General features: G+C 36.4%; 1 protein-coding gene across 32 annotated transcripts in view; it reads right to left on the bottom strand.

Annotated features, from left to right (window-relative positions):
• BCAS3 (BCAS3 microtubule associated cell migration factor) overlaps positions 1 to 23,714 on the bottom strand; it is a 520,381-nt gene that overhangs the window by 240,299 nt on the left and 256,368 nt on the right. For 30 of the 32 annotated variants that reach the window (XM_088802094.1, XM_074320579.2, XM_074320576.2 and 27 more), the window contains 3 exons: positions 20,124 to 20,224; positions 17,436 to 17,632; positions 10,318 to 10,415 (listed from right to left, as the gene is read on the bottom strand). In XM_088802094.1, coding sequence (XP_088658220.1) covers positions 10,318 to 10,415; positions 17,436 to 17,632; positions 20,124 to 20,224 — 396 coding nt within the window. Of the gene's footprint in view, positions 1 to 3,583; positions 5,000 to 10,317; positions 10,416 to 17,435; positions 17,633 to 20,123; positions 20,225 to 23,714 lie in introns of those variants that run through there. The other 2 variants (XM_019732494.3, XM_074320592.2) reach the window with 1 other exon arrangement.

Raw genomic sequence — 23,714 nt, 5'->3', positions numbered from 1 at the left:
TGAAGATTCCTCATAGATCATTAGGAGACCAGGACCTCATACTGCCAAAACTTAAAAAAAAAAAAAAAAAAAAAAAAAGTTACCCTAATTTAGAGTCAAAACTCTAAACCCTCACTCCAATATGAACCTAAGAAATGAACAACCATAGTAGGCTTATTAAAATTGCTTCATGATTTTTTTAGATTTCAACAGCTTGACTCTGATATATCTAGGTATGGTTTTCTTTGTATTTACCCTAATTGGGATATACTGAGCTTGTTGAAATTTGATATTATATCCTTAATTAATTCTGGAAAATTCTCAGCCCTTCATTTATTTCTTTTGCCTATTCTCTCCTTCTTGTCATCCACATGTAACAATTACACATATGTTAGACAGTTTAATATTACCTCCACACTTTTCAAACTGAATTGTTTCATTTCATTATTTTCTTTTCTCTCTGCTTGAGTTTTTTTTTTATAATTTTTGACTTGTTTTTGAGTCTCTGATCATTTCTTCTTCTGAATTCAGTTGGCGTTAAGCCTATTTAATGAATTAAGATATTATATTTTTCAGTTTTAGAATGTCAGTTTGGTTCTTTTATGGATTTTGTCCATAAAGAAATGATACATTCCTCATTCCAATAAAGAAATGATACAATATAAGAATGTAGGCGTTCCAATATAAGAATGATACAAAGTAGGAATGTAGGTTTTCATTGAAAAAAATGTTTATCTAACATTATATTTAATAGTGGAATACTAAACATTTCCCTCTAAGATTAGGAAGACAAAAACATTCAAAATCATCATTTCTGTTCAACACTGTACTGGAGATTTAAGTAACTATAATAAGGGGGGGAAGAAAAAAAGGTATAAAGATTGGAAAGGAATAAAACCATCTTTATTTGCAGATAACATGATGGCATAGAAGAAAATTCAAAGGAATCTACTAGAATTAATACATGAATTTAGAAAGGTCTCGATACATTTCAATATACAAAAAATATAGTATTCTATATACCATTAAAAAAACCTGAAAAATGAAATAAAATACTATTTTATAACATCAAAACACCAAGTAATTGAAATAAATTTTACAAAATATATGTTAGACTTCTACATTGAAACTTAACAAATATTAGGAGAAATTACAGACTACATAGATGGATAGCTATAAAAAGCTCATGTATTGGAAGATTTAATATTTGTAAGATGTCAATTCTCCCATATTTAATCTACAGATGCAATGAAATCAGTCAAATCTCAACTAACTTTCTGTAGAGATGAATATGTATTTAATGTACCTATGTATGTGTGTGAGGTCATATATATATATATATATATATATATATATATATATATATATATATCAGTGGTTTTCAAACATTTTTTGAATCAGGACCGCTTTGTGCCCTTAAAAAATTGAGAACTCCAAAGAGCTTTGGTTTATGTGTGTTAGTTATATCTATCATCACTGAAGACATTTATCTATTAACTCATTTAAAAAAACAACTATAAGAAACCCTTCATGTATTAACATAAATAAAATTTTTATTAAAAAATTCCAAACTAAAAAATAATGAGAAGAGTAACCTTTTTACTTTTGGGGGGAGAAACCTTTATAATTGACAACAGGGAGATTCTCATATCAGCTTGTGCATTCAATCTGCTGTGATATGTTGCTTTTGTTGAAGTGGGTGAAGACGAGTTGGCCTCACTCAAAAATGTAATTAGAAAAGAATGGAGCATATTCAGATTCTGAGGCTTTTCAGATTCTGGGGATATTCTTTTTTGGTATGACACTTGACAAGTTAGTTGAAATGATAGCTAAAACCATATCAATTAAGTTTTGTACTCTGTGATATTAAAATTCTTTTTCCTATCTTACCCTTGGAATGAGTCCATCACCCATACATAATTTTGAAATAGCATAAAATGTCATTTGGAAAACACTGCGATCTCCCAAATATTGATTGATTTTGTCGTACAACATAAAAATATCACATTAGTTAATATCACCACCTATCTCATAAAAAATGTCTTTAACCAATAGGAACCTGTTAAGCAGACAGCGGTGGTGAATACACGTGAATACATGGTTTCCAAATTTCCAATTTTCACCTGAAGGCTAAAATTTTATCATTGGTAATAAATATTGTTTATTAAATAAGTTTGAATGGACAAGCTTACTTTATTTTTTTGAGAAAATTTTGGCCAAATACCCATGTCTGAATCAGTTTGTCAGTTATTCTTTGAAGTAAAATGGTTTCCCATGAAAACAGTTGCTAGCTAGGTCAGTTCACAACAATCACACAAGTGCATTTCCTCAGGAGAACCATCACGCATCAATCTCACTGTGATACACAGAATATTACAAAGAAGGACACAAGCAACAAAATTGATAAAATTAATTTATTACATTTAAAAATTTTTATTATTTAATAAAATTAATGATTTTTATTGTATCAAAGGCATTCTTAAGAATCATAGCTGTTTGTCTTTTTAAACTATGAGTGAGTAGAATTGGCTACAAGAGTAGTTTGGTGCCACTGTTTTTGCTACGCTAGTTTTATGTACCATTGCTTCTTTATTATCTGTACTAAATGTCAACGCAGTATTTTGAAATGGGCAAATAATGACTTCATATTAGTAAAAGCAATTTTCACTCACAGGTCTCTTGAAAGTGTCTTGGGGACTCCCAGAAGTTCATGGGCCACACCATGAACCACTGATATGTATTCATGTGTACATGTAAATGTGCATGGAAATGTACAGAAGCTAGAATAGACAAGATATACATAAAAAACAAAAGGAGAGACAGGAAACTGTTAAGATATTAAAACTTACTAAACTTAAAAAAATTATGTATATTTATCAATGGCACAGAATAGAGAATCCAGGAAAAAATATGATATTTTAAAAAGGCATCAATGAAATTCATTGGGGAAAAGGCCTATCTTTTTGATAGACAGTGCTTGAGCAACTGGGTATCTGTGTGAAAGAAGCTAAACAGATCCTTGCCTCCTATCATAACAAAAAATAATCAGAAAAGGATCACAGACCTAAATACAAAGGCCCAAAACCATACAATTACTAAAGAAAAGCATCACTTGAAGACCCTGAGAAAGGGAAATATTTTTGTGCTAAACATAAAATGAAAAAACAATGGAAAAATGGGACGACTGCTGTCAAAGACACCACTAAGGAAGTGAAAAGGCAATAAACTGAAAGGAAATATTTGCAAAATATATGACAAAAGACCTATATCCATAATCCCTAAAGAACCCCTGAAATTCAATGAAGACAACAGACCCAATAAAAAATGGTGAAAGACTTCGTAAGTTCATTACAAAAGAAGACATCCAGGTGACGAGTAAGTATATTCAAGGTGCTCAATATCAGTATTCATCAGAGAAAAGCAAATTAAAACCACAGTTTATCTTCCCTAGAATGGTTCATACATAGCTGTGAAGAATGATAAACAGTACAGTCGTTTTAGACTACTTCTAGGCTAAGCACCTGCCTACCTTGTGAGATAACAATTCTAGTCCTAGGTATATGCCCAAAACATATAAATGCATATGCCAAAAAAAAAAACAGACTTGTACAGGAAAGTTTATAGCATCTTTATTCGTGGTAAGGCCCAAACGGAAAAAAAACAGGATAATGGATACATAAACTGTGTTATATTCACACTACACTGCAATTAAAAAAAAAAAATGAACTGGTGACATATGTAACACCGGATGAATCTCAAAAACATTTAGTAAAAGAAGTCAGACACAAAAGGATAGGTACAGAATGATACCATTTACATTAAATTCAATATAGATAAAGCTAATCTATGATGATGAAAGCCAGAGTGGTAATCCCGAGGTCAAAGGTAATATTACCTGCAAGGGGCATAAGGGAACGTCCTTGAAAGACGGAGATACTCTAATTTTGATCACCACCCATGATTATGTGGGTATAAAAATTCAACAAGCTGTATACTTAAGATACATGCAATTTTGCAATATGTAAATTAGACCCTACTTTAAAAAAAATTCTTCAAAAGTGATCCAAAGTACAAACTCACTAATTTTTCAAGCTTGGAAGGGAATCTGGAAATAACCTATTTCGATTCCCTCATCTTATGGTAGAAAGCCTTGGATTTTAAAGCAATTTGCCAAGCAGGTAGAGCAGAGCAGAGCAGAGACGAGAATCAAAGGTTCAAAAGTTACTATTCTTTCCACTACACTTAGCGCCCAAAACAAGACTTTTCCTGGGTATAATTATTTTCACTCTGATTATTTGTTTTAGCTTTTTCTCTGACAGTTTTCAACAATATCCAGGGGAATATCATGAGCTCTGGCTCTGACTAGTTGCCCGGGTGAGGTCCCAGGCTGCTTTTTAATCGCTCACTGGGCTTCCATATTCAAGGGAGAGAGGCTCTTTTGTTTGTTTCTAAGTTTATAGATGACACCTATAAGCATAAGCCTCTCAGGCTCTTGGACACAATTTAAAATAGTATGGCACTAACAGTTTGACACTAATGTCACTAAGACAAATGGAATTCCTGGTTCAGACTTAAACAAATGCTAATACTGCCCCCAATATTGTCCCTCTGCCACCACAGTCTCAGGCAACAGACCACATAAACAGGCCAGCCTTGTATGAAAGATGTAGTAATAAAGGTACAGAAAAGGAGACGTTGAGTCTTTTGGCCAAAAAGTCCCATGTGGTACCCTGGTATATCAACAGTAGGGAGAATTCCAGCAACTCCTTCTCAAAATGCTTAGGAAAGACTTAAAGTCGTGTCAAGAACTTGGTGCTTGCAATAGAGAAAGCCAAGGCAAGGTTTTAGTTGACACAAAGATTTATTCCAAGAAATGTGTCATCAGAAAAAAACTTTCCCAACAGCTTCTTCTACTTCTGTTTACAGTTTCTTCATCTTCAAGTGGGGCAATCATTTGTTTCTTAATTGTGCTGAGCTAAATTTTTCCACATTGTTAACTTGAATTTCATCTTCTAACATCCTATAAATATTAGAAAGAAGAATGAGAGGAATATTTAAATCAGGAGAGAGATGTGGCTCAGCGCATTCCTGATGGGCAAATCAGGTCTTTCCCTATGTTCTTAATCTCTAATTTTTGATTCTACACAGACAGTAAGTATTCATTAGGGTTGAAATAATGCACAAACATCCTCATTTCTTTTTTTAAAAAAAAAAGCCAATCTTAATATCTGAGTTTGAATATTTACTGTTTCAAGTACAAATAGTGTCAAAGTAAAATTACTGACCTCCTTTTTCCCCTTTGAGGGACTGTTCACAGGTCAGGACTAAGCCTTCTTTTAATTCCATCCTCATCCATAATCCTCTTACTGATCCCGCATAGGCAGTAAATACCCAGGGTACAAGAATGCCTGCAGTTTTCGACACCTTATAATCACAAAGACTATCTGGAGCTCTACTAAATGAAAACCACATCATTTATTCAAAGACAGATTGCCAAAGAACTTTGTATCTGGGAATTATTTTCGGCAATAATTTGAACACATCCCTGCCCTAAAAAGGTGGAACAATTTTTGGCACAGGAAACCTTAAATTCGTTTTCCAGATGCAGAAGGATGGATAGGTAGTTAGACATGACTTGTGGAAGGTTTCAGCAAAAGTTTAAGACCATGATTATAACGTCATGGTTTCTGTCACTCAGCTATAGTTTTAAAATCATAGAGCTAAGAGGCCTCACTGTGGTAGACTGAACGGTGTTTCTTACATATCTCTCTGCTTCTTACACCAGTATCTCCTGTCTCTGACGGCTTTAAGATACAGTGACTCACTCCTATGTGGCATATAAAACTGAAAGCAACAAATAAACAAGACAGACAAACAAACAAACAAAAACTCATAGACACAAACAACAGTTAAGTGATTACCACAGAGTAAGGGGAGGAGGTGATAGAAGAGGATAAAGGGGGTCAAATACATGGTGATGGAAAAGAGCTGACTCTGGGAGGCAAACACACATGTAATATACAGATGATGTATTACAGAATTGCACGCTTGAAACCTATATAATTTCACTGACCACTGTCACCCCAATCCATTTAATGACCATAAAAAAAGATACAGTGACTAAGTCTGCCTCAGATTGGAATGGCAACTGTAGATACAGTGAAATATAATCGTTAAGGATATTCTTCCCTTAGTGCATCAGAAAAATCTCTGTAAGGTAAAAGTATGCCTTTGTAAGAATGTCCTTCCAGCAGAGATTTGACTGCTCAAATGATCTCCTGTTGCCTACCCTGTAGTAATTCTCTAATAGGTATTGTTTTTTTAAAGCTCTGATGCACTGAACGCCAAAAACACAAAGCAGGCACAAATGAGTATCATAAAATCAATCAAATCAAACCAGTTTGGATTTTTAAGTGTATAATTTTCTTCAATAAACAAATTCTTTTGATACTGGGAAAAACTGGGTGCTGAAAAATTGTCTCCTGAATTAATTAATTTCTTAGAAATTATTTAGATTACTTCAATTGTACAACAAAAATAGTACTTTTCTAGAGTCAAGAATAACAATAAATACCAGGTCTGTAACTTTGTCCCTATTTATTGCTTGGTGCAATAAATGCTTGATGTAACACACTGAGTACCTTATGTATCAAAGCCTGCTCCAAAGGATAAAAACTCGTTTTACTTATCTGTCATATTTTCCTTCTCCTGCTGTCACCTTCCTCAGGAATGTACATAAATGCTGCTCTCACCACTTCTAATAACACTTTTCTCTACAAAATGTTTACTTTAGTAGAGTTTGACAAAAGATGTCTGCTCTTCAGATGAGGCAGGCCTGAGTTTGTCTTTAAGTCTCAGTTGTTTTGAGTTCTTTCTTGGTAAACATCAACTTCCCTAGTCAAACTACAGACCAGTACAAACATAGGATAAACCAGATCGTTCTAGGTTCTTTGTGTGGGTGACTCAAAAGTAACTAGAGTTGTTATGAAGTTATCCAACAGGCACTGCCTACAAGTTTTGGAACAAGAGCATCAGTCACCAAAATGGGAAACAAAGTTTGAACAGGACACTGACAGCTATCTTCTGTTTTCTCTTCAGAGGTCCTACACCTTTATCAAAAGAAGGACACGCGTTATAAAGGACGAACAATGGGAAGAAAGTCTTAGATGCCTGACTAAAAGGAATGTACAGAGGGCAAAAAAAAAAGGTAAGCAATCCATGCAGTGCTTTGCCTAGAAACACTGTCTATAATTCAGAGACACTGATGTTCATTAGACACAGGAAAAATAAAGCAGTTCCTTCAAATTCCATTATTACTGGGTAACTTGTGAGTAAGGGTGAAATCCTATAAAGTCCATTTCCAGAATGGTCTTCTCCTTAGTAAAGAAAGGAACATCTCAAAATTACCTAAATTCAAAATCTTAAGTAAAATAGTATCTTCTGGATCGTCAAAGATCAGATGAAACATGTTATGGGAATAACACCTACTTATAAAGCCATTATAGATATGAGATTTACATAGAGACAGTGAGAGGCTGATTCACAGGTATCTAAAGGCATAGAATTTACGCTGTGCCTAAATCACTTAAGTTAATAAATAAAAAACACGTATTTTAAGAAATGTGTTCTATGTGAAGGAGTGAAGCAGATATACTAATCAAGAAATTGTGGGGAAAAAACATTTCTTAGCAAAAGTGTCACAACTTTCTGCTGATCTCTTTTTACTGCAACAGAATAACGTTGCCAGATTAATACATAGATATCCAAAACATACACAGACCCAAGATTAAAATAAAATATTGTCTCTTTGAAAAGTACTACAATTGTCAAAAGATGTAATTGTATCACATTAAATTTTTTAATGCTGTGGCTCATGAAAAGTAATTGTATGGAAGATAATTATATCACCGCTAGTTTAGACAGAGCGAGAGTTGTCACTAAAATAAGAGGGACACCTATAAAATGTGCCGCAGGCACAATTAAAAAGACAGTACATTTAGTCGTATAAATTGCTTGAATGTAAGACAAAGAAATGAAGCCCCATCAGAGAAAGTGTCACACTGGTCATATCTCTGAGCCCCAAATGAGCACATTCATACTATGCAGCTGACGCCAGTGTCTGGGCCATAATCAGAGAAGCACTTCCTGGTTCAGGAGCAAATACATACATGTCCTAGACTCTACCACAGAAGAATCTAGAACAAAATTTTCCCATAAACATCTTTTCATACAGAATCCAAACCATTTAGCCTCTGCCATGTTAAACATCAATAAAAAAGCAGGTCTATGATATCAGTGATCCTATCAAACAAAACAGAGGGAGTTTCCCCAACAAAACATCATTTACTCACTTAATGTGTGGAACAAAAGGGGTCCAAACCATGTGAGAGGTAGAGAAATAGTCTTAAAAGTCTAGTTCCTCATCTATGGGTTTTCTTTAGCTCAAATTTAGAGAAAGCAGCACACATCTCATTGCTCTGGCTGTCTTTCAGAAGGGGAATTATGGTTTTCTGGAATGAAAACAGTCATAGAGAAATAACAATAGCGCTTAGTCACCAAGTCCTTTCTCTACACAAAAGATTGGTGCTTTCAGGCAGAGGCTCAGAGCTGTAGGACAACATCCTGGAAACTCCTATGATGTGTCTCCGATGGAAATGTAAATAAGTCAAGTGCAAACATCAACTTGAAAACTCTTCTGCAACAGAGTTAAGAGTTAAACAAAACTATGGTTGTAGATGTTCCTCTCTGTGGCAAGAGACAACGTTACAAAGAGCTAAGATAGTGCTGCATGATAAATATGGAGTATCACCCCAGACTACAGCGTGGACTATGGCAACTTTTAATAACACACATGGTAAGTGCTTTAGTGACATGCGTTTCACTTGTCTGGTAGCTAGTCATCTGGCTCTAAAACATTAATAATATGGCAGTTTAAGAATGTTAAAAAAAAAAATCCAACAAAGCCTACTACTGTAATCTTGAATAAAATATTTCAGGTTAAAATACATCATTTCCAGGACTTACAATTGTAAATGATAATTCCAGATGAGCAGGATCTGTTGGCATTCTCAGATTGAAACTATCAAGAAGATTTATTGTTTACGTCACCTTTCTCAATGTCTCATTCAACGCAGGGAAGCAAGGATAGAGACTTGACACATTTCTGCGCTTGTGTCCAGGTGACAACCATGGTTGCCAAGTTAAAGCAGAGGGACAAGTCTGAGTCCTCTTAAGTAGGCGTCTACGTTAAAAATGAAGGTACAGCCCTGGATGTGGACAGCTTAATTAGACACATGGCGCAATCCACAGACAAAAAAAAACCACTCAGAACGCTAAGAAAATGTACAAAGGGCATTAGCTTTCCAACTTCAAAATCCATTCAGAGACAGAATCAGAAACAGAAGCTTTGGTCTTTTAAAAGTGACCTTCACAAATCAGTTTTGTGTTTGTTTCCATTTTCTTTCACAGTTTAAGCCTCAATCAAATCAGCAGTCTCTACGGATTTCGAAATTGCTATAGATTAAAATCCTCTCTGACTCAACTGTTTGACTAATGCCAAGTATTTAATAATTCTACTTGTAAGAGACTTTGTTTGATGAAACCCTGCTGTATACTATCTTCAGATGCTCCACAGCTGTACCGTAATCTAAAGCATCACTGTCCTTATATATCACTGCACTTAGAGATGAGAAAATTATTACAAACAGTTCTATTATTTGGCAGGCCTGGCAGAAAACAGTTTTTACAATACTAATGTAGAAACTCTCACCTACCAAGGCAGAGATCTACTTCATGGTACTAATGACACATATTCATGGCTTGACTCCAAGGATAGGAAGTTAATAACTGTGATAGATAGACTAGAGTTAAGTTAATGAATTTCTAAACTTTATGCTTTCAATAATAAAACCATTTAAGCCATAGCATTTGGACTCTACTTCCACAGATCAGGCACTTTGATACTCAACAGGTTGAGTAAATTGAATCCATATATTGTATTTACGTTCTCTGTCAAGGTCGCTTCTCCACATTTGAGAGATCAAAGGCAAAGCAGTCATCAACCCTGTAGCCTTCAATACTGTGTTCGTTACATTTAATCAAGTGCCAACTCCACCACATCATTCACCAACCTTAGCAATATTTAAATGCATGGCATTATTTAGCAACAAACATAGGCACAATACTGTTTTAACACACACACACATACACACAAACAAAACTAAACAAACGAAAAAACGAAGAAGGCAAAAAAAAACAAATCCTGTTTTACACTGTGCAAGAAAAGAAATTAAAAATGCACAGAACTACCCAATGAACATTTTGGAGGTGGTTTTGTACCTGAGGCAGCATCAATCACGGTGGAAATTCCCCTTCGATCAGAGACCGGACGGGACGACCCTGGCATGCTGACTGGGTCAGAGCGGACCGGCTGGATCCTGCAATGCAATTTAATTTAATTCACATATGTTACTGGCATCGAAACTGTCGCTTGCTACAACAGACCTTAAATCAGGAATGCTGGAATAGCCCAATCCATTAAAGAAACATTCATTCTCAAATAAGACAAACAGGGGAGCTGCAGTCCCTAACTCTTGCACAAGGCAAAAAGCACAGCAAACATTCTGTGCACTCCGACCCCTGCTTCTCTTTGTATGTTATTTAATAGATTTTAAGTAGGGCATTGAAAAATTGACATTAATTTAAAGAAATAAATTAAATAGAATGGGAGAAGAAACAAAATACTTTGTACCAAAACCTTTGGCAGTTGCAAGGGACAAACGTGATGAGTTTTGAGAATCCTCTAATTGAGAAACGGTGCCATAGCTAGAGTATTGCCTTCCATAAAAGGCAGCAACTCTAGATACAAAATTTTTAGTTAACTCCCTTAAAATCCTCAATGAAAGTTACTTTACATATGACAGCAAGCATAGTTTAACAAAGCTGTGTTGGGATGTGACTGCCAGGGGGTTAGCTAGGATCACTACTATCTGAGTTACCGCCATAAAATTACCAATTAGCATGTAAGAATCAATTAGCATCTCAGCAAAACTACAATTTACTACATACAACTTCAATTTGCTTAAATCTATAAATGCCAAGAGTATTTCCATCTGTATTAGATTAATATTATTAACATTAAAATTATCTACATGACTAAAAGATCTTCAGAGTCCCAAGAAACTTAGAGGAATAAAAACTTATAACAATATATACACGTGTTTTGGTAACGTTTATTCAATAAGTATTTGCTGAATACTAATCACGTGTCAGTACTATTCTAGGAACAAGCAGAAACAAAACATGCGGCTATATGATATAGCACATGGATGGGTGCAAAAGAAAACTAACGTGTGAAAATGAATGAAGTAGGTCCTCAAAGCTCAGGATGAGGAAATGGAAAAGTGAATGAATGGTCCACAGCAGATCGAGAAGACTGTGGAGCTGTAACAGGAAGTGCATCTGTGTACGGGAGTAGGATACATATGTATGCAGAGGAGCAACAAGTGCCCTATAAGCACAGAGCTAGAACAAGTGAACCATTGGGTTTGTAACTGAACGTGTCAAGTGCAGGGCATCCTGAGGAGGAGGATTTGGCTGAAGCATAGAGTTCATAGCGGGCACTAGTGGAAGATAAGAAATTGGGAAGCACAATGGGACAGATTATGAGAGCCTGAAATGTCAAGTATGGACAGCAGAAAAAGAGTAGTTGTTGACAGGGCAGTTTAAAAGTATGTGCATCTGTTATATGAAAGAAAGAAATGGGAGAGAGGTGAAGGACAATGCATTTGACCTGGTACTGTAAGAAGGAAATGTTGATATACAAATACTGATCACTGCTCTAGTGCACAGTATAGTACACTACCTAATATTCACTCACCCCAGGTTATTTTGGAAACCAGTCATGGTAATTCCATCAGACCAGAGATTGATTGTTAGGTTGGTGGAAAAGGAATTGCGGTGTTTGCAACTATTTTTAACCTTTTAAACCGCAATTACTTTTGCACCAACCTAATAGTTCTCGAATGGGTAGGCCTAAGCAAGTTTGGGCCAGTGAGGAAAAAGGGCATTTTGTTTGAAGTTTCTGCAAAAGATGTTTTTCTGGTTCATAGGAGAAACAAGAAGCTAGCCTTTTAGATATGATCAGTACAACCAAGGTAAAGGCCCCTCTTGCTCTAATCAACTTATGTGGGCTAATTAATTTTTGTTTTAATTTTATTGGGGAATACTGGGGGACAGTGTGTTTCTCCAGGGCCCATCAGCTCCAAGTCGTTGTCCTCCAATCTAGTTGTGGAAGGCGCAGCTCAGCTCCAAGTCCTGTCGCCATTTTACAATCTTTAGTTGCAGGGGGCGCAGCCCAGCATCCCATGCGGCAATTGAACCAGCAACCCTGTTGTTGAGAGCTCGTCTCTAACCAACTGAGTCACCAGGCCGCCCCTCCAGAAGCTCAGCAGCAGCTCCTTGTTTCAACCTAGTTGTAGAGGGCACAGCTCACTGGCCCCTGTGGGAATCGAACCGGCAACCCTATTGTTGAGGGCTCGTGCTCTAACCTACTGAGCCACCCATCCACCCCCTAAATTTCCTCTTATTAATTCAATTTATATTGGAGTCTCTGAATAATCCAGAGTTTTAGACGAGGTGTGGACACAGCTACAGATGAAACAAGACTAGCCAAGAATTGATTTGTTGAAGCTAGGTGACAAATACATGGGGGTTTATTCTATTAACTCTCTTTAACTTTACATACGTTTACTCGTATATGCTTGAAATTTTTCCACAATAAAAAGATAAAAATAAGACAAAAACTGGCAGGGGGTAAGGGAAGTATTCTGGAATTAGATAGTAGGGATGTTGAACATATTGAAAACCACTGAGTCTGTACAGTAAATTTTATGTTATGTGAATTATGTATCAATTAAAACAAACAACATGAATAAGACCTGAAGCCATAATGTATAACAGGGCGACTATAGTTTATAACACTGTATTGTATAATTGAAATTAGCTAAGAGAATAGATCTTAAGTGTTCTTACCGAAAAATCACTATATATGTAAGCAGGTGGATGTGTTAACTGACTAGATGAATATAAATAAATAAATAAATAAATAAATTAATTAATTAATTAATTTAAAAAAACTGATGTCTCAGGAGCTAGTCTTGAATACAAAACTAGACTTTGTATCTCAGACTGTTTTACATTATCTGTTTCTCAGGTCTACTAATAAATATTTCATTGGCCTTTTTTACATTAAAGAACTACTATGAGGTTAAGCCATGCCTGGTTCCCTTATGGATATGACACTGAACATTATAGCTGCCTTTTCCCCATCTTGGTTAGAATACAGGGAGGCAGGCTACCACAGCACTACATCATTCTTAGTGATATCTTATGGGGCAGAGGACAGGGTCCTGAGTCAGTTGAGCCAAAAAAATCTAAACAAAGGTTTCACAATTTAAAGTGTCATTGCGCATTAGCCTAAAGGAATGTAGAAGAAACAGGGGTGAGGAGACAGGGTAGAGTCAGTAACACGAAAGAAGAGAATATAAATAGTTGGATTTCTAATTGGATGCTGGGCTAGAAATGGTACTAAACCGGACACTTATAATTGAAATGATATGAGACTAATCTGAATTTCCTACCAAAACTGCGTTTTAATGGGGGTTCAGGTCTTAATCAAATACTTACACGTTCACATTTTTAAATATAAATTACAAGCACAATCAAAAGAAATGTATAAACCTGTGACCCAATACAAAGATTTTTAAAGTTTATATGTGTCCAATAAACAGGACAATATTCTAATCAAACATAAACAATTTAAAGTCATTTAGATAACAAACAGTGGGAGCTCTTTAGTATAAGAAAAAGGAAAGTCCCTAAGGAAAATTCTAGAAGGATGTCAGGAATGTAGCATTGTCTAAAGAAGTAAGTTAGAGAGAGCTCTTAGATGAAGGGCTATGTCTGAAATAAAGAGTAACTAAAAAAGCTGGAGGGATATACATATTCATCGCAATTCCTATCAACAACATTTTTCACAGAAATAGAACATACAATCCTAAAATTTATATGGGACCATAAAAGACCCCGGATAGCCTCAGCAATCTTGAGAAATAAGAACAAAGTGGGAGGTATAACAATACCTGACATCAAATTATACTACAAGGCTACAGTAATCAAAACAGCATGGTACTGGCATAAAAACAGACGCATAGATCAATGGAACAGAATAGAGAGTCCAGAAATAAATCCATGCCTATATGGCCATTTAATCTATGACAATGGAAGCAAGAATGTACGGTGGGGTAAAGACAGTCTATTCAATAAATGGTGCTGCGAAACCTGGACAGACACATGCAAAAAAATGAAGCTGGACCACCTCCTTACACCATATACAAAAATAAATTCAAAATGGCTTAAAGACTTAAATGTAAGATCTGAAACCATAAAATTCCTAGAAGAACATATAGGAAGAAACTTCACTGACATTACCTGGAGTAAGATTTTTACTGATATATCCCCTCGCGCGAGGGAAGTAAGAGAAAAAATAAACATGTGGGATTACATCAAACTAAAAATTTTTTCACAGCAAAGGAAACCATTAATAAAACAAAAAGGGATCCTACTGAATGGGAAAAGATATTTGCCAATGATATATCTGATAAGGGGTTAATATCACAAATTTATAAAAAACTCACTCAACTCAACTCCAAAACAAACAAACAACCCAATTAAAAAATGGGCAGAGGACATGAAGAGACATTTTTCTAAAAAAGGTCATACAGATGGCAAACAGACATATGAAGAAATGCTCAACCTCACTAACCATCAGAGAAATGCAAATAAAAACCACAATGAGATACCACCTCACCCCAGTCAAAATGGCTATCATCAATAAATCAACAAACAACAAGTGCTGGTGCGGATGTGGAGAAAAGGGAACGCTGGTGCACTGTTGGTGGGAATGCAGATTGGTGCAGCCACTATGGAAAACAGTATGGAGGTATCTCAAAAATCTGAAAATGGAACCACCTTATGATCCAGCAATCCCACTCCTAGGTATCTATCCAGAGAAATCCAAAACTCCAATTCAAAAATCTTTATGCACTCCTATGTTTATTGCAGCACTATATACAATAGCCAAGACCTGGAAACAACCGAAATGCCCATCGGTAGATGACTGGATTAAGAAACTGTGGTACATTTATACAATGGAGTATTACGCAGCCATAAGGAAGAAAGAAATCTTACCATTTGCAACAATGTGGATGGACCTAGAGAACATTATGTATGTTAAGTGAAATAAGTCAGACAGAGAAGGACAAATACCATATGATCTCACTTATATGCGGAATCTAAAGAAAAGAATAAGTGAATGAACTAATCAGAAACAGTTTTGGAGACATAGAGGAAAAACTGAGGGTTGTGAGATGGGTGGGGAGGTGAGGGGTTTAGAAAATAGTCGGTAACCACAAGATGGCCACGGGGTTTTGAAAATTAATTTGGGGAACATAACTAATAATGTAAAGATTTTGTAGGGTATCCGATGGACATGTGTCCCATTTGGGAGACCACCTCAGGGATGATGTAGATGCCTGATCTCTGCACTGTACACCTGAAGCTGAACAATAATGAATGCCAACTATAATTTTATATATGTATATATGTGTATGTATATGGTTACAGGAAGCGGAGTACAGCATTAGGAATGGAGACAGTGGAAATGTAATGGCTCTGTGCAATGTCAGAGGGATAGTGGATGGGGGGAGGGGAGTTCACACAGTGTGAGGGATATAAATGATAAACATCTAAGTACTGCTTTGTCTTGTGCACCTGAAACTAATAAAATTAAAAATAAATAAATAAATAAATAAAATTAAAAAGCTGGAGGAGATCACAAAACAAAGGAACAGAGCTGTATATACAGGAGCTGGAGATGTCCTCCAAGGAAAAGGGACAGGATCTTATAGAAGGTAACAATCATCAGAAAAAAAAAAGGGTTGGGGTGGGGAGAGTCTTGTGAGTAGTTCAGTAAAGCGACTAAACATAGTCTTATAAGTCATCTAATTGAAATGCCTTATTACTAACATCTGAGTAACTGACTGACTTATAAACATGAATGACTATGCATTGAATCACTAAGTTGAGGACTGACTTAACTTGATTCCCTGAAAATGGATTGACTATTTCAACTTGACTATATTTTACAATTGCTACCAGTGAAAATTGGTCTATCACCCACTGTATTGTCACTATTGTGTGAAACCTTGGGGAAATTTCTAGAAAGGGGAAGAAAATATGCTAAACAAAAAAAAAAAAGTATGGAAGAAATAAAATACAAAGCAAACTAAACAAAACACTAAAACACAAAAAAAGGTATTAAAGGAGGCATGTTCAATTATAGGAATGATTCTTAAAAACACCTAGGCCTAATTTGCCTCTGCAACAGTTTTTGCTTTGATATAAAGATTTGTTATCAATGTTGATAAAGAGGTAGATAAAAACATATTTCCATATCTGAGTGGAATACATTTTCCCACAATTTTTAAAAAGAGATGCAAGGAAAAGGTCAGAGGGCTATTTTAGATTCAAATAAAGATACACTATAGAACTTTTTTTTCAAGAGAAGACAAGGAAAGGGAGATTAAAGTGCATTGTACTGAGCCCTTCATTGTCTGCTGTACCCAAATATGTCAAACTCAGTGTAACAAATTGAACTGCTAAGCAAACCTGAACTGCAAAAGTCAAAAAGTTCTCAGTTGCATTAAAAAACACACACAACAAAAACCCTAATAATAAAAAGCATACTACTTTGTAAACCATGTATTATGAATCATACAAGTGAGGATCAGAGAACATAGCAGATGAAAAACACATAGATAGATGATAAACTATAAGTGAATTTATACCCAGAAAATAAGACCTAACTGGAAAATAAGCCCTAGCATGATTTTTCAGGATGACATCCCCTGAACATAAGCCCTAAAGTGTTTTTTGGAGCAAAAATTAATGTAAAACCCGCTCTTATTTTCAGGGAAACACGGTATCAACACTTTCTCATCCAAAAACTTTTTAAAGCCTAAAAGAAGAACTATACAGGGTTAGGACAGATATAGTTTAGTTGAAAGATAAAACATCCGAAAGATCAGGAAAGGAGGATATCATCAGACCTTAAGCAGTTAGAAATGTGAGTACGATATCACAAAATGAGATGGCTTAAGCAGTGTACTGAATATTAGATACAGGGAAACACAGTCTGAAACACAGATATTTATTGGATGCGATGAGATTCCACATAAGACCCCCAGCGACAATAATAAATCTGACTCACAGTGCGTATAGTCTGCAACACGATACTGTGCCAAAAGGGGAAACGGAATTATTACCTAAGATGCTCATTACAAAGGAACATACACATATTAATCCAGTCTAAAGATTCCCTAGTTCTTATTTCTTACCTGAGACTATTGAGATCAAGATCATCTGTATCAAAATCCAAAAGGGGCTGCGGAGTATCACTCGGACCATGAGACTGCAACACCGATGAACTGGATGATATGACTGTGGTTTGGCCTGAGGGATGGATGGTTTTGAACTGGAACTGTGGACCCATCCACAGCCGCCTGTGGGGTCCAGTGTGCGTTACGATTTCTACCTGAAACAGATTAGGAATTATGATTTACATGTGTTATGACCTCCCTTTGAAAGTCTTTCACAGTCTCCCCACCCCATCTCTGAATACCCACATCCTCCAAGAAGCCCATCTTAACCAAGTGGAGAGATGGACAGGGCAACCACAATCAAAAAGCGATGACAATCACAGACATTCACTAAATAGACATTCACTGTATCCCTCCTGAAGGTTTTCCCAAAAGTAAATAAAAAATTCATTGTGTGTGTGTGTACATACATGTAAATGCACACACACACACAACCCACACATAGACAACACAAAAATCCCACGACAATAAAAGGACCAGTTGCCTGCCTCATATAAGTAGCCTCGGCTCCCTAAGGCTACCCTTCCCCCTCATTCTAGACAGTACTTACCACCCTGTGGGCATGCACTGAATACTACACCTATAAATGCACAGACTAAAAGCAATTCCTTCACTGAGGATCAAGCTCATGACAAACTGGAAGTCGTTCCTGAACGAGCCATGGAAAAGAAAACATCTGAAAAATAACTTTCAACACCCAAAGCCCAGGTTCTTTCCACAATAAAATATTACAATACTTACTATACTGCCCTCAAAATTCCCCCAAATCCACTTTTAAATGAAGCCAGTATTATACATTTTCTCTCAAACCAGATTTGTCTTCAAAATACCACTACTAATTTAGAGTATTTTGTCAACTACCATGAACATTGACACCAGGTATTTTAAGGGCTGCGAAACAGTAAAACCATAATGCGTTATGAGCTTCATGCTCTGTGGAAGGGGTAGGGAATTTTGCCCATATTATATTAAACATTCTAAAGACAAAGTAGAGAGTAAAAGACACTGGGTAAAACCTGAAAACAAATATATTATTTCACTTTACAAATGAAGAATGTGAATAAGTGACTAAATATGCAAACCTTTGGTGAAAGACTATTTCTCAACGTCCTGTAATTGCTACATCCATGTCTGTGTACATACTTTATGGAAGTGACCTCCCTTGTGCCTTCTTTTTGCCCTGAATTCTTTCATATTTAATCACATTTCTCTGACTGTGGTGATTAACTCTTAACAAAACATAATGGAAAAGGTTCACAGAGAGCAGCCCTGTGTTTGTAAGTCCTAAAGGGAAAACAAAACAAAACAAACAAACAAACAAAAAAAACCAAAGCGTCTGGTCTTGGAACAATATTCACATTCCCACTGATCACAAGGAAAAAACTACTCCGATTTAGGACGATTTCTGATGAACAGAGTTGTATTCAGCAATGTAAATTAGGCCACAGATAAAGCCTTCTCTGTGTTTCAAGCTCAAAACCATCCGTGCCACAGAGCCGAGAGGTAAACAGATGCCCGTGCGATTTTACTGAGGCGATGGCCACATGTTCCTATCCACTGTCCTGGTGTGTGCAGCACAAACATATTGTATGTGTTTTCCCACTGACAGCACACATGACCCCTTTCTGAATTGAAAAGTTGAAAAGTGAAGGACAGTGGTTTCTTTGCCAGCCTTCTTTTTTAAAACTTTACTGTGATATCCTCAAGAAAGGATGTGCCTCCATATGCCGGGAACTGAAGTACTAGCCCTCCTTTAAGGAGCTTCCTCTGAGTATTTCAGGTGTGATGAAATGTGTCACCTAGAAACCATCTTGTTCTCCAGTGTCCAGACTCCCTTTAGTGTTTCGGGCTACCCTCCCTGAGGAAGCCATGAAACTGCACCCTGCCTCCACGGAGGCACCTGTCTGATGAAAAGCCGCTGGATTGGTAACCTGAGACAGGTCATTAACTTCACCAAGTGATGTCAGACTTGAGGCAGACATAACAGCATTTGTAATGAAGTCATGTGTAATCTCATCATTTTGAAATTTGCCCAAGTATCTTTGATTTCAAAGCCCTGGAGATGAAGACAGCTTCACCTGGCAAGGGGAGGAAGGGTCCGTGGAAGCTGTTGCAGGACTGGTGTAGAGACCACGGGAAACAGCATGACATGAGTTTAGGAAAAGAAACCCCATCGGGCACAACCAGGACTTGTGCAGATTAGAATGCTGAACTTGCCTAAGCAAAGTATGGGCCCAATCTTCAGAAAACGTTGGCTCCACAAAACAAATCCCAAAGATTGTTCAATGACTTTCACTGTTTTAATAAGGCCAATTCTTATTGTAATTCAAAGTATCCGACTAAAATCCAAGGTCCTAAGGGATACAAATGGATTGTTTGAAAGATGTGCATATTTTATGCCCTCTATATGAAAGCAAATGTACCCGCAGGCATGTGTGTGTATAAAGTAAAGGTATATATATTCCTGCAGTAGTATTGATGAGAAATTCTCAATATGGAAAGACAATTGATTATTACAATCCTAAAAAGAGTTTCCAATTCTGTCCATTTACTGCTAGGGAAAACAATTTTTAAAATCCAAGAACAGACACAGAAAATGTATTTCTGTTTTTGTTTTTTTTCACTCTAACATTTCAAGAGTTTTACCTGAGACAGCCATTCTTCATCTTCCTGTCCACTGTGGTCAGAAGCTAAACTGTCATAGGACCCATGCCGAGTCATGGGCCCAGGACTTCCAGGGGGAACCACTACAGGAAAAAGAAAACGTATTTAAACAATTTTAATCCTTGAGGTGGAAAAATGAAGGTGGGGACCACCATCCTGGAGACTGTGGTAATTTGTAAGATAAAATATGACATTTAATGAACAAAGGCAATTCAAATAACTAATGAACAAGAAAGACTGAATTCTTTTTTTAGGAATAAAAAAGATATGCAATTAAAAGTACACTAAAAAAATATCTACAGGAATTTAATCATAACATATTTCACTGTATAAGAAATAAACAACTAACTACACCTTAACAGCACCAGTACATAAGGAACAGGGACGATTCCATTACACACGCACCAGCGTACTTTCCAGCCTTCAGGATTTAGGACATTTAAATCACCTCCAATTAACAGAAAAAAGATTTAATTCGATGCAGTTCCTATAATTTAGGAAGGGATTTTTCAAATAACTGTCAAATATAGATTCTTTAAGAATCTTTCATATACATGGAAAGCATACAAATGCATTTCTAATTTAAAAACACTTTTAATTCCTGAACCATTCCATTTATCCAAAAGGAAAACAATTCATTTTCTTGGATATTTCAGTAGTTTCTCTGATTCTTAAGTGGTAGGATATAGGCTTAAAACACAAAGAGCCTGCTTTCTTATGCAGAGGAATATTGCTTAGTCAAAGCAACAAAATGATTCAACAAACACTTACTGAGTTCCTACTGTGAACCAAGTGTGATTCCCATAAAAACTTAGCCTCTTCTTTAAAGTCCCATACTATTTATTTGCTTATTTTTCTTATAAAATAGACTTTATTTTTTAAGAACAACTTAAGAGTCACAACAAAATTGAGCAGAACATACAGATTTCCCATATACTCTCTGCCTCCATATATCATTTTAACACTAAGAAAAATAAAGCCGTGAAGTGCTAGGGGGAAATAGAGAAAAGAAATACAAGGGGGGAAAGGAGGAAGAAAAGCAGGTGAGTATTGAAGAAATGTGGTAGAAATAGAAAAGAATGAGAAGCAAAATAATTTCATAATTTCCACCACCCAGAGATATGATATGTGTGTGTGTGTATATATATATATATATATATATATATATATATATATATATATATATATATCTACATGTGCATTTTCCTTAAGCTACATTCCTAAAAATGAAATCAAAGGATAGGGACATATTTAAATTTCTTAATGCATATTCCCAGAAAGAGTTATAAATTTCCATGAGCAGTGACTGAGAATGCTAATCTCACCGCACTCTTGCTAGGACAGGGTATTTTGAAGAACTAAATCATAGTGAAACAGATAGAAATAATGTAGACAGAGAAGAACCTAGCGTAAGATAGGACATATACTCACAAACACCTTATCTTAACTCACGGGAGAAAAGAAATGGTACCTAAGACAGTCAATTACTCACCAGAGGGGGATATATAGTATTAAAGTGCAAGGTTTGCAGTGGTGAAAACTACTCATTCTTCAAAATCATAGTTTTACAGCTGAGAGGCATTTGGCACAAAATACAAGTGATCACCAAAGCATAATACCTAATTTTTTGTGATTTTGAATGATATCATGAAGAAAAGAATATCATAATAATTATCTAATTAATATTTAAGCATCCTCTTGGAAATAACTTTGGTGTCTTTTGCAAAACTGGTAAGCAGGGGGCCGGCCAGGTGGCTCAGGTGGTTGGAGCTCTGATCTCCTAACGCCGAAAGCTGCCGGTTCGATTCCCACGTGGGCCAGTGGGCTCTCAACCACAAGGTTGCCGGTTCGACTCCTAGACTCCCACAAGGGATGGTGGGCTGCGCCCCCTGCAACTAAGATTGAACACAGCACCTTGAGCTGAGCTGCTGCTGAGCTCCCGGATGGCTCAGTTGGTTGGAGTGCGTCCTCTCAACCCCAAGGTTGCAGGTAGACTCTTGCAAGGGATGGTGGGCTGCACCCCCTGCAACTAACAACGGCAACTGGACCTGGAGCTGAGCTGCACCCTCCATAACTAAGATTGAAAGGACAACAACTTGACTTGGAAAAAGTCCTGGAAGTACACACTGTTCCCCATTAAAGTCCTGTTCCCCTTCCCCAATAAAAATCTTAAAAACAAAACAAAACAAAAAACTGGTAAGCAAATTTATGTTTGCAAAAGGCTGAGTTGTTCCCAAACCATGTCATCTTTTTAACAAACACATTTTATGTTCAATTCTTAATATAGAACAGAGCAAGAAGATCCCTCAGAACCCCAGCCCCTAAATAGTCAAGAAGGTAACTAAAGACAAATATCTAGAGGTCAGGCCATCCTTTGGAAAGCAGCTGAGGGCAGAGAAAATTTTAAAGAGGTGAGGGAATAGATCATGCAGATATCTGAGTGGAAAGTGTTACAAACACAGTATCAAGTACAAAGATTATGAAGTGGGAACAAAAAGGAAATGTTTAAGTAAAAAATGGGGGGCCAGGGTGGTTGGGGGTGGTAAGGCAGGTTGAGAGTGGAAGATTAATAAGTAAGGCAAAGGCGGCAAGAACGGAAGAGCAGCTTATAGGCCTTTAAAAAAAATTTGTGATGGAAAGATATTGGAAAGTTTTAAGGGGAAGTGAGAAATTATCCCCTTGTGTAACTAACTAATGTGAATTTTCCCAAGAGTTTAACGTTGCATTCTATATATGCAGAGCCTCGGCTGGTAGTACCTGTTGCAGAATAAGCACTCCATAAGTATTAAGTGAATGGATGGAGTTTTGGATTCGGAAGTAATGACACCAAGATGGTTGGACATTTATTTATCCATCATCCAAATGGGAAAAACTTAAAAATAATCCAGTGGCCAGGATGGGATGAAGAGTAGGATTACAAATGAAACAAGATTAGTCACGAGTTGCTGAAGCTGGATTATGGGTGCATGGAGTCATTATATTATTGGTTGTTAATTTTGTACATGTTTGGAATTTTCCATAGTGAAAAGTTAAAAAGGAAAAGGAGAATCCTCCTCCTCCCAAACCCCTTCCACTTTCTAAAGAAAGTGGTAAAAATACCAAATATATATCTATGAAAAATTAAATTTGAATCTTGAATTCTGAGATTGTAAGAAGCGATTCCATATCTCATGTTCACTTAAAAATAGTTTTCCATTCAAGAATTCTTTGAAGCATGTACAAGTATCACAATACAAAAATACAGGTCTTGAGGGGTAACATTTTTCAATATGAAGTAAATATCCTTTTCTCTCCCTCACATTTCTTTACATTTAACATTTTCCCCAATCCAGGTAGGAAGAACAGTCCATCTTCACTACCTTGGGGAAGCCATGACATACTAAGTCACAATGAAAACAGAATTAAAGAATTCAAAACCTTGACCTGGGATACAAAAAAAGATTAAACGTATAATTAAGAGCAAAGCTTCCATGATCCCTGACCAATCATTAGGGAAGATATTCTGAAATTGGAATAAGAGTACTGCAAACAGAATGGAGACAAAAAAGGGTCCCCAAGGAAGGGTAAGAATTG

This window comes from Rhinolophus sinicus, chromosome 12 (assembly GCF_057876585.1).
Source record: "Rhinolophus sinicus isolate RSI-liver-muscle chromosome 12, RSI-T2T, whole genome shotgun sequence".
NCBI classification, from domain to species: domain Eukaryota; kingdom Metazoa; phylum Chordata; class Mammalia; order Chiroptera; family Rhinolophidae; genus Rhinolophus; species Rhinolophus sinicus.
The sequence above is the reverse complement of the archived record's forward strand: the minus strand, read 5'-3'. Positions and strand labels throughout refer to the sequence as shown.